The 11,239-nt window shown below is 40.1% G+C and overlaps 2 protein-coding genes and 1 long non-coding RNA gene across 5 annotated transcripts in view; 1 reads left to right on the top strand and 2 right to left on the bottom strand.

Annotated features, from left to right (window-relative positions):
• c8h12orf56 (chromosome 8 C12orf56 homolog) overlaps positions 1 to 6,724 on the top strand; it is a 9,348-nt gene extending 2,624 nt beyond the window's left edge. The window contains exons 3-13 of the mRNA XM_008315366.3: positions 948 to 1,137; positions 2,000 to 2,164; positions 2,272 to 2,360; positions 3,046 to 3,190; positions 3,277 to 3,371; positions 3,797 to 3,886; positions 4,187 to 4,268; positions 4,353 to 4,427; positions 4,727 to 4,804; positions 4,895 to 5,076; positions 6,087 to 6,724. Of these exons, the coding sequence (XP_008313588.1) occupies positions 948 to 1,137; positions 2,000 to 2,164; positions 2,272 to 2,360; positions 3,046 to 3,190; positions 3,277 to 3,371; positions 3,797 to 3,886; positions 4,187 to 4,268; positions 4,353 to 4,427; positions 4,727 to 4,804; positions 4,895 to 5,076; positions 6,087 to 6,198 (1,303 nt within the window). The 3' untranslated portion in view covers positions 6,199 to 6,724. The remainder of the gene's footprint in view (positions 1 to 947; positions 1,138 to 1,999; positions 2,165 to 2,271; positions 2,361 to 3,045; positions 3,191 to 3,276; positions 3,372 to 3,796; positions 3,887 to 4,186; positions 4,269 to 4,352; positions 4,428 to 4,726; positions 4,805 to 4,894; positions 5,077 to 6,086) is intronic.
• Positions 6,725 to 7,499: 775 nt separating this feature from the next.
• Positions 7,500 to 11,239, bottom strand: part of LOC103382535 (acyl-coenzyme A thioesterase 4-like) — a 10,071-nt gene continuing 6,331 nt past the window's right edge. For all 3 annotated transcript variants that reach the window (XM_017034595.2, XM_017034594.2, XM_017034593.2), the window contains exons 9-11: positions 9,479 to 9,559; positions 8,119 to 8,257; positions 7,500 to 8,030 (exon numbers count right to left, since the gene is read on the bottom strand). In XM_017034595.2, coding sequence (XP_016890084.2) covers positions 7,906 to 8,030; positions 8,119 to 8,257; positions 9,479 to 9,559 — 345 coding nt within the window. In that variant the 3' untranslated portion in view covers positions 7,500 to 7,905. The remainder of the gene's footprint in view (positions 8,031 to 8,118; positions 8,258 to 9,478; positions 9,560 to 11,239) is intronic.
• LOC112487320 (uncharacterized) lies at positions 10,384 to 11,200 on the bottom strand. The gene is made up of 2 exons (XR_003050303.1): positions 10,554 to 11,200; positions 10,384 to 10,481 (listed from the first exon to the last, which is right to left on the bottom strand). It is a non-coding gene; the product is annotated as an uncharacterized LOC112487320 (long non-coding RNA).

Raw genomic sequence — 11,239 nt, forward strand, 5'->3', positions numbered from 1 at the left:
AGTGATTAATCAGAGTAATCAGATTACTCTTTCAAAGTAACTATGGCAACACTGGTCATGTCTAGAGTCAAGGAAACGGACAAACCCTCAAAACCGTTCACTGCTGTTTGATACACTGACATCGGCAGGATTTTGATGGCAGGAAGATTAAGTGTTAAAGTTTATTTACAGGAACTTTGGGAGGAATTACTTTAGTTTTTTTGTAGTTTTAAAAAGGGGTGATTCTTTAAATTTTGATGAGGTTATATGTTTCCTGTCGCGTCTCAAGTGAACTTCTTACCTGTAGAATCACTGTGAGATGCAATGCGTCAGTGTGTCGGGTAACTCATGATTTATTCACTTAATGGAGGGAAGAGTTTCACCTCAGTTGTCCTGCTACTCATTAAGACTGATTAATCAGCTGGTATGTTGGTGGTAGAGATGGAAAACAATTAAACAGGCAAAGATGGCAAAAAAAAGAACTGTGTAGAAGTGTAGAAAAAAAAACACAACATGGAAGTCTAGAAAGAAGAAGCAAAGAAAAAAGAGGAAAAATCAACAAAAAAATATAAAATATATCTAGGAAACATACTGTTGATGAGACTAGAAACCAAGTGCTAGAAAACCTAGATTAAGGATAGATCCAGGAACATGATTGACATAGGAGGTACGGAAACAAGACCCAAAAACACACAAATGATGAATGAAGTTCTGAAGAACCAAAATGTGACCCGAGTTATGAATCAGGTTTGTGAAGAAACATTAATGATATGTTGTGATATGTAACATCAATAGTTTGATATAAAAGAGGTCATACACACACAGTACAACAAAAAAATACACATAATAATATAACAATAAAAAAAAAAGAAAAAGCGATGTTTGTTTAATTCATTACCTGGGAATAAAATACTGAAACATGACGATTTAAAAAGTATTTAATTAAAAAGTAAAATCTTTCTCCTCAGTGAAGGAAGCGCGGAGGAGCTCAGGAAGTTTACGTCAACCCACGTCATCTCCTCTCTAGACCCTGAGACTTTGAACCTCTTCAGAACCCCTCACCCTCCGAACCACCCACTGCTCTACTCCACCACCAGCCCCCCCGCCTCACTACTGACACCTAGAGACCAACGATCGAAGACCTTAAAGAGCACTCAGGTACAGACTGGTGGTATTATTAGGAGGTGTAATTGAGAATGTAAGATCGTCTTGATTTCCATGCGTGTCTATGGTGGAAATTGCGATATTCCTACACCGAAGTCCAGAGACAAAATAAGTGACTGAGACTGCTTACCCTTGGGCTGGAATCAATGGTCTGTCCAATACTGAGATAAACAAGTGAACAGAAAACCTTTAGAATAAAGGGGGTCTTCGACTTACATTAGAATTCCATTCCTATAACGTGATGTAACTCCATTTTTGCTGTAAGTCAGAACTCGCATACTGTCTGTGGCAGAAAATAACTGAGAAACACTGACTTGAAAAAACAAAATGTCCAAGAAGCAGGGGCAGTGGTGTCTTGGTGGCTGAGAAAGCGGACTTTGGTCTGGAAGGTTTCAGGTTGGAGACCACCAGCTGCCAGGTCACCACTGAGGTGCTCTCCCCCAAGTTCACTTTCCTTCCTTCCTTTACACAACTCCCTGTCACTCACCTATGCTAATACAGTGGTAACATCATAATCTAGAACATTGAAACATCAGAAGATTCTGAGTTATGCTTGGGAGCCATAATGAAGGGCAAAAAGTTCCCAAGAAAACAACACAACGAAAGAAAGTGAATGCAGCACAGCCCAATGTATGCTGTACAACCGGCGACTATAAACAAAGCCGTCATCTGCCTATAGCGTCACATGGCGATGTATTCATCTGGAACGATGGAACAAGACATTCTTAATATATTTATGGGAGATGTGGATGTAATGTAGGTCGAGGACGTCGTACACCGAGGACCCCATGTAGATAGCAAAGACTTGAGCCCTTGATTTTATGGTGATAAAATAAATGTCCCTGTCATGTCTCAGGTCCCACACAGGATCAGTTCCGCTCTGAGGCGTCTCCTACACAGAGATGATGGAGACACTGGCAGCAGCGGGGAGGAGCGGGAGGCAGAGCTGCATCTATACATCGTGTCACAGACGTCTAGATTTTACCTGCAGCTGCGGAGCTCGTGGAGCAGATTCGTTATCGTAAAACGCACTGAGCTTCGCTACACGCAATTTGTTGAATTCATTGTGTGAACGTGCAGCTGTGAGTTTTCATTGGTGGACTGTTCCCGTCTTGTATGCGTTTTCAGAGGTCCACCCTGTTGCTGGACCCGGTGTACAGGAGAAAGTGTCGCATTTATGCCCACTCCTCTCGTAGGAAACAACGCCCTGTCCTCAGGTAACAACAAACACAGTGTTGTTATTACACAGTGTTTGCTAACATTCTGTTTCAGCTATCTTTAAGCTCTTTTAAGCTAATCAACTTTTGACCTGTTCTTTGGTCAGTACCAGTATCTGGCTAATGTTCATATTTATTAGGAATATTAAAAATTAAAAATTAACTTTTTTGCCGATATTCGATATTGACCAAACTATTTTCCGATTCCGATATACAATATGCAGCCGTTTGGGTTAAAGGTAGTGGTGTGCTCTGTCACAGTGTCAATGCTGTGCACAATACTAATAATAGTTTCACTTTCACTCTGGGAAAAAAACGATTATGTAATATCGGTAAGTATCTTTAGCGGATTTCCCCCGATAATGATTCTTACACTATCTTTAAGCTCTTTTAAGCTAATCAACTTTTGACCTGTTCTTTGGTCAGTAACAGTATCTGGCTAATGTTCATATTTATTAGGAATATTAAAAATTAAAAATGAACTTTTTTGCCGATATATATAATTTATATATATGTGTATATATAAGCCTATATGTATATATTCTTATATATTTATATGTACTGTACATCAATACTGATATATATATAGAAATATATATCAATACTGAATAAAACTATTAATAATGATAAGAATAGGTATATTCTTTCGTATCTGACCCTAGTTTGTTTTTGTATATATTTACGGTTGGGAGAGAACCTGTCAGCTTTTCAATCAGCTCAGCTCAGAGCTGCTGCAGGATCAGCTCAGTGTTGAGGGTCTGTATCTGCTGCTGCAGGAACTGAACACTGCTGCTCATCGTAACCTCACGCTGCCCACACTGTTCTGGAGGGTGAGACGCAGAATTTCTGTATTAAAAAAAAAATTAACGTGACGAACCAAAAGATGTGAAATTTGAGTGTGTGTTTTGGTTCACAGTCTGGTGAATTGTGCGCTTTCCTGGTGCAGACTCTGGAGGAGAATCTCAACAGCTGTCAGAGTCTCAGTGGAGTCTACACACCTGATCACATGCTGTAGGTTTCTGTGTGTGTGTGAACGTGAAGTGTTTGTATATTTTTTTAATTTTATCGGGCTGGATTAAACACCTTTAGCAGGCTGCTTGTAGCTCGTGGGCTAAAATTCAAGTTTGAAGTTTGAAACATTTTAAATAAAGATTAAGACTGGTTAACTTCATAGCTGTTGTTTTTTTGGCTAACCTCATAGGTATTTTTGGCTAACTTCATGGTTGTTGTTTTTGGCTAACTTTATAGTAGTTGTTTTTTGACAGACATAGATGTTTTTGGCTAACGTCGTTGTTTTGGCTAACTTCATAGTTTTTGTGTTTTCGCTAACTTCATAGTTTATTATATTCAGCTATAGATATATATTTTTTAAATAATATCCTTTTAAAATATATCTTTTATTTACACCTTTGTCAGTAACTGTTTTGTGTTTTCAGTCTCAGGACAATGATTGTGGAGACGCTCACAGTCATGTTCGCGGAGACGAGGAACGAGGCTGCAAAACTTAGCCTGCTTTCTTCAAACAAGTATGGCTGTTTGCTGTGTGGATGCCTTTGTGCCTGATTTCCTTTCTGTCTTTGTCTGTCTGCGCCTTTACTCCAAACACTCTTTGTGAATTCACGCTCCTCTCTCTACAGATGTCTTTGTCTTCATTGTTTCGCTACACATTACACAGCAGTTTTCAAGCCTAAACACTCATTTTGTAGCATTTTTCTAATCATTTAATGTATATTTAATTACAGAGAGTATGTGCAACTGAAATATTTAGTCATTAGTCATTTCCTCTAGTACAAATCTGGTATCGATGTTGTTTACTTTGACCGCAGCGGCACCCTCGTTTCCAGGATGCTACTTGCCCTGATCTGTGACCCTCAGCCGCAAACACAGAGCTCTGTGATTGGCTCAGAGGTCAGCTGATCACGTGTATTTATGACAAAAAAATAGTTTTTCTTAATTATTAAGTAAAACCTCACAGCTGTAATGTCTCGTCAGTTCCAGGTGCTGATGTCAGAGTATCAAGACGCCGCCTGCTCGCTGCTCTTTGAGCTGCTGCTTCTTGGACATGAGGTTTGTTTAAGTCAGTGTTTCGCACCTGGAAATAGTTATTCATTTATCTATACAAACCACTGTATGAGTTGCTGGCACCATCATTCTGCATACATTAATAAAGTCTGCTCTGCTGCCATCTAGTGAGTGGAGGCCTTGTTTATCCTTCAAGCATGAAAAAAAAAAACTGTATAATTAAAGTCCCCTCTTGCGCCCCCCGTGACACCTCACTCCCATTTTCCCCAATCTTCTTCTGTGAAATGATTTGTAATAAACATGGCTGACCAAATCAGAACAAATCGGTTGTGTTTCTGTTTCAGATACACAGAAGTTTCTTTGCAGATGATGTGTTGTCCGCAGGCTGGATCTTGGGTGTCCTGCAGACTCATTCTCATCTGGTAATCACACTGATCAAAGGTCAAACTAAACTGTTTTTAGGTTTGTATTTGAACCTATATAACATTGCTATTTAAAATGTTTCCCTGCAGCCCTCCTTCATGATCTACCAGGCACAGCAGGTGGTACTAGCACTGTCAGACATGCAGGGGGCGCCTCTGAGTCCAACACAGGCAGTTCTGCTGTTCCAGCGCTGTCACCTCCTGCTGCTGTGTCTGCAGCACAGCAGTCTGCTGGCTCAGCACCTAACATCACGGCTGAGCGAGGAATTCAGGTTTGTTGTCTGATTATTTCAGGACAACTTTAACAAGCATATTATTATATCATTTAAGAAATTCTAATGAAACATCTCCTGGTTGTTCTTTCTTTAACATTCCAAAAACAAAAAATTAGTCTTTAAAACTGGGGAAAAAAGAAGCCTCAACAAATCAATAGAGATTAAAAAAACACACTTAAACTAAATTTTTTATAAAAAAAAGTGACACCATTGTCTTTCATAAAACTACATTTTTTATAAAAAAAAAAGTGACACCATTGTCTTTCATTACGTTGGTTTATTTTTCTCATTTAAATTAAATACAGTTCCCAGTCATGATAAAGTTATTTATTACATAAATTCCATTAACCCCTGGTAAAAACATGACTTCACCATGTGGTATAAGAACCACAACAAACATACTGACATTTTTAATTTAATCGAACCACAAATGATAATAATTAAGTTTAATAGATAAAGAGGATCAATATAATTTTTATGATTAAAAATATATAAAGAGAACTACCACCTGTACTCATTCTGTGTATTAATGTATCGTGTTTTTGTATGATGATAAAAACTGGTTTGCAGAGGGTTCCGTCTTATGTCATCATGTTTTAAACCAGTAAAAACGCGCCTTTGGTTATGTAAGGTTTCGTCAGCAGACGCAACTAATACTTAAAGATGGGAAGGAATACTTTATTTTGATATCAACAGAATGTGTTCACACTGGGTTCCACAGGTTTTCTGCTGGGTCTTGATGTTTTGATAAACATCATTTAAATTCATTATAAGGGGACAATCTGTGTGAATTATTTAGATTCTCAAAATATCTAATTTTATTTTTGTCAAATGAAATGTTTGCAATTTAATTCAGAGTAGGATATGGATATTTGATGCATGCATGTATGTGTTTCTAGCTAAGTATACGCACACAGTATTTGCAGTTCGTTAAGGGCATTAAAAAAGCATTATATTTGATTTGCTGGTACCTGCAGAAACCCCCTTCCATCTTTTCCTTCCCTCAGATACCTTTTGAGGCTGTCACAAGCCGAGGAGAAGCTTCCGCCTCGTTACCCCATCACTTCGCCGATTCTGTGTCTACTTGTCAAAGTCCTCGCACTAATGCTGCACAGGTGACCTCAGACACAGATAGAAGTTAGAATTTGAAATCCATGTCTTGAACATGATTTCATGAAAAACACAAGAACAAGACTATGGAGCTCGAGTTTACTCTAAGACTCACGCAAACTGTCCTCATCTGTTGTGCGCTGTATTCAGGTTTTGAGTTTTCTGTTCCCCAGTAAAGCTGCTGATTCCACTGAGTTGCTGTGAGTCTGATGAAAACCAATTGTTTCAAAATGCTTGCTTACATTTTTAAAGGCTGTGCAGACACCTTAGGTCAGCAGCCACTAGCTATGAAGTTAGCCAAAAACAACCATTAAGTTAGCCCACCACCAGTTATGAAGTTAGCCAGTGGCCCGCAGGCCACCAGTTGATCATCACTGTTTTATGTGATGTCACTTGTATTCAGTGGCCGTGACAGACTTCAGCGGTGTGACGTTCCTCAGTCTACACCTGTTTATACCAGTACACCTAATACAGTATCAAGCTGCCCCAGCCAGAAGAAGAAAAGAACCCAAAGGTGCAGCTTTCGTGCCGAGTGGCAAATTCTCCTAGACTGAGTGAGGCCTATGATGGCCTTTCTAAAAAGTGTCCTCTGTGTTTTGGACTCATTTTTAAGGCAGTCACTGGTAAAAAAAAAAAACAAAAAACAATTGTTTATAATGCAATATGTGAGTGTGTTCTGAGTGCAAACACTTAACAAGGCCAGTGTGTGGTGCAGTGACACCTGATCATCTGAGGTCACATATCTCTGATCCTATCAGTAAAATAATGACAACTATGAACGCTACGTAGGAGAATCAGTGGACCTACAGTTGACAATGTTTGGAGAGTTTAGACTGTGCACGCTGTAGTCCTAACTGTTGTAATGCAGGACTGTGTAGAGATACTCACCCTGAGATCTAAGAGGCTCTGCGGTGGTGGAACAGTGAATTCTCGGATACGCTGCTCAGTGTAAGACATGTCAACTCAAGCCTACGTGGCTCGACCTAGGATCAGCTATGTTGTTGTGCCGTAAAGTGAAGTGATTTTTATGATGAATGGGGAAGCACCTGTCTATAATTAGAGGACAAACCTGTGTAGGTGTGTGTGTGGGTGAAGCATAAATTCCTATTCTCGATACCTCACTTTCCTACGTGGAGCATTCCTGACATAAATAGGTCACGTTATATAAAATTATGTAAAGAAAATAAGTAAAAAAGCTCATAAAATACTGGCCATGTAGCGTTGGACCAAACTGAACAGTGACCCAACACTGACGGCGGATGTTCCTTAATAATCATAATAATGACATACCTACATTTTTTCAGATAATATCAGTTAATACTCTTGCTTAAATACTAACTTAACACAGTAATAAGTTAAAGCTGCTGTCACTGAAGAAAGTGTTATGGTATGTACCAGTGATGGCTTGATCCGATACACAGTATTGGTATCGATCTGATATTGGTCAAACTTTCCTGATTGAACATCGAAAAAAAAACAACTGTAGCCCGTCCAATCCGATACCTAAGCCCAAATGCTCGACTTAACTGATATAAACATCCCGATTGTTATCGGTATCAGCAGATACTCAAACTTGCAGTATCAGTAGTGGATATGAAAAATTTGTATGGACTCATCCCCAGTGTGTAATGTATGTGTGTGCAGGAGTCATGATTACGCAAGTCGTTAAAAGTGTTGTGTAACTGTGGTTAATCTGTGCCCAGCTGACATGATCAATCACAGTTTTGCTTTGGGAGAGGTAATGCTGTAGAGATGCTGCTGAAAGAAAACGAGTATCTTCCTCCAGGAATCCTCCTGAGCATCTGAGTGAGGCTTGGTTTGTCCGCCCCACAGGACAATGACTGCACCAGCAATGGAAAAGAAAGACACTAGGATAAATGATTTTACGATCAAACATTTCTGTTGCACATCTCTCTGAGGTGAACCCACCTTTGTATTTATCTTTGACCATAAAGTTTGTGGCTCTGAAGTGAGGTGAGAATGGCGGTTCGATGAGATGTCCTGCATCAGGATAGTCTATTCTGGTCAACTGGTGAGCTTTCCCCACATCATGCATCTTTTGAGTTATCTGAGCACAAAAAAAATCAGTGTCTGAAACGTCATCGTAAACCTGAAATGTGGCTGTTAATAAGACATGAATGTTTATGAAGATACAGGCTGATGGTCTGCCTGCTAGGCATTGCTGCCTGACGCACCTCCACCAATGCCTTTGTGCAGGCCTGCAGGCCACTAGTGGTGCCAACTAACCTCAAGGATGATTTTTCTTTGGCATGACCAAAGGGTGGGGTCATCCTTATACTTACCTTCAGGGTGAAGGGGCTGGAGATGGGGTGGATCCCCATTTTCAGTAATGGACCTTGGGGTCATCGAGTGTTTCGGATGGGGTGGATCCCATCTTCAGTAATGGACATTGGGGTCATCGAGTGTTTCGGCCATTATCACTAGACACTATCCCCCTCAGAAGGCCCCGGGGGGGTTGATCATGCCCCAGGGTGTACTATTAGGTTTATTAACATTACTTCCTGACTTAATCTGCTGATTATGTTTTTCAAGCTAAGGTTAGTTTATTATTAGTTGTGCCTATTATGTATGGAATTTACTATTGCGGGTAAATTTGCATTGTCGTGATTAGGTTATGCTTTATTTGGCCGCCAGCTCTTTCCTGCTTAGCCACAGCCAAAAGCCACCCTGCTCTGCCAGTTCCCTGATGTCGTGGAGCAGGTGTATAGTTGAGAACCTGACAAAAAACTCTATTTGCTCTCTGGATCTGCTCCCATATGACAGCCCTGGAAATCCTGGCACACCTGCTTTCTGGCAGCTGGTGTCAAGCTGGAGAAAAAGATCTTCCCTTTGACATTCAGGAGCGCGATGCTCCTGAACTGGCTGATGGTGGTGGATATCGCCTCCTTTGGGATACAAACTGTAACTGCCCTTTCACACTCTGAGGGTGATGATTTGGTTCTTCCAGGTCACCCTCATGAGGATCCACAGAAGTCTTTGGACCCTTGGGCAATACTAAAACAGCTTGTAATGTATCCCGGACAACTCCTGCAACCTTACTGAGTTTGGGGCGAGTAGTGTCGAATGGGAAGGATGGGGGGGCTGGACAAGGAACATAACCAGATGATCCCAGCGGAGTTGAATTTGCTGGGTCACTGTATTGCTACTACCTGAAATCATTTTCCAGCTCAGATTGTGTGATCTCCAACTTCCTGCTTCTCTAATATAGATCATTCACACAGGTTCAACTTAAAAAAAAACATTTGAAGTGTGGCAGGTTCTTACTCACATCATCAGCCATTTCTACTGATGGCCAGTTCTGATCATCCTGACCACTGACCAGCAACACAGGACAGTTAATTCTTTGTACCTATTGGGAAGAAAAAAAATCATAAATTAGCAAAATCTACGATTGCTATAAAAAGAAACCCTGCATAGGCTGTACTCAACATTATGGGGTGCTATATAGAGACCTGTGAAGTTAAAAAAGAAAAAACAATAAATTCAAAAATTCTGGTTCTCTAACCAGACATGAATCAAGAATTTGTATAGGATCCGTAGATGAGCAGAATACAGAAGTTGTAAATTTGGAGAACAAACGTGTTCAAAAATGTTCAGAAGACTTTGGAAAAAAGTATTTTATGGCACTTTTTAAACTTCCATTGTTGACAAAGAGTAGCTTTACCTTTTGATATACAGTGGGTCCAGGACCTGTGTTGCAATTACGTTCAACTTGATTTTTCACCCTAAGTTGGAACTTGCACACTGTACATAAGTACTAATGTTACTCACCTACGCTAACACCTGAAAGTAACATTATAATATAGGACATCAGGAATGTCTGAATTACCCCTGGGGGTCATAACGAAGGGCAAAAAGCCCCCCCCAACAAAAAAAAAACAAATGAAAGAAAGCGAATGAAGCACCATCTAATGTATGGCGTACAACTGGAGAATGCTAACGTCTTCTTCCACTTATAGCGATTCGCCCACTCTGATTGCCAATTAGTTCCTGTGCAAATTTTGTTTTAACCCCGTGCGTCAAAATGATGGAGCAAGACTTTCTTGCTAAATTTATGGGAGATGGCGACGTAACCACAAATCGCCGCAGGTCGAGGATGTCGTAAACCGAGAATCCCCTGTATTGAAACACGTAAGATTAAAAGGGTTAAAGTCTGGTCAGGTGTTGTTATACGTACATCCACCAGGTTGCTGGGGTCTCTCATCATGGCCAGACCAATGTTCCTCCAGATGTGATGGTTGTTCTCGTCTACGATGGCCTGCTCCAGGTTTCTGTCATAACACAGACCATTCATTTCAGCCTTGACTGTAAAGTTGTGAACTTATAACATAAATGATACGTACATGAAGCCATCTTTGGATTCATGGACTTCAAGTCCATTAGTGTGATTTGCGCCAATACAGACACACGCACGAGGCTGCAACACACACACAAAAATAAGATCAGTGATTGGCCAGAGAGAAAATGTTTGTTGTGCGATTGGTTTTGTTGATTGTTGGTTGGTCACCTGATGTTGGTTGATTGGCTAATCTGTGTCATCAATTAAAAGTAGCTTTGTTTAATATCAGCCCAGCAATATTATCAGCATAATTATGTCATTAATATCGGTAAGAGTATTTTTTTCCGATAATGAAAAACTGCTAACGCCATGCCTGGGTTTTAGCCCAGATGATGTGACCTAAAAATGGTTTTGAAGTGAAAGTAAATCTAATGTATGGCAAATCTGACACAGCACACCACTGCAAACGGCTGCATATATCGGTATCGGTTGGTATCGGGATCGTGTCTAGACAATATTGGCGTATCGGATATCGGTAAAAAGTAAATATCGGACATCCCTTGTTTAAAGTCTATATAACATGGCTAAAGATGACTCAGTTCATCTTCACCTAATAATAAATGGTGTATTAGCGCTTAGATCTGTGTGTCATTGTACACCACCAGTTGATATTTCATAATCCAGTCAACAGCATCCTGTGGCATGATTCATAGTCTTTCACAGGTTTGGTGATTTAATATTAGCTTGTTG

Source organism: Cynoglossus semilaevis, chromosome 8 (assembly GCF_000523025.1).
Source record: "Cynoglossus semilaevis isolate Cse_v1.0 chromosome 8, Cse_v1.0, whole genome shotgun sequence".
NCBI classification, from domain to species: domain Eukaryota; kingdom Metazoa; phylum Chordata; class Actinopteri; order Pleuronectiformes; family Cynoglossidae; genus Cynoglossus; species Cynoglossus semilaevis.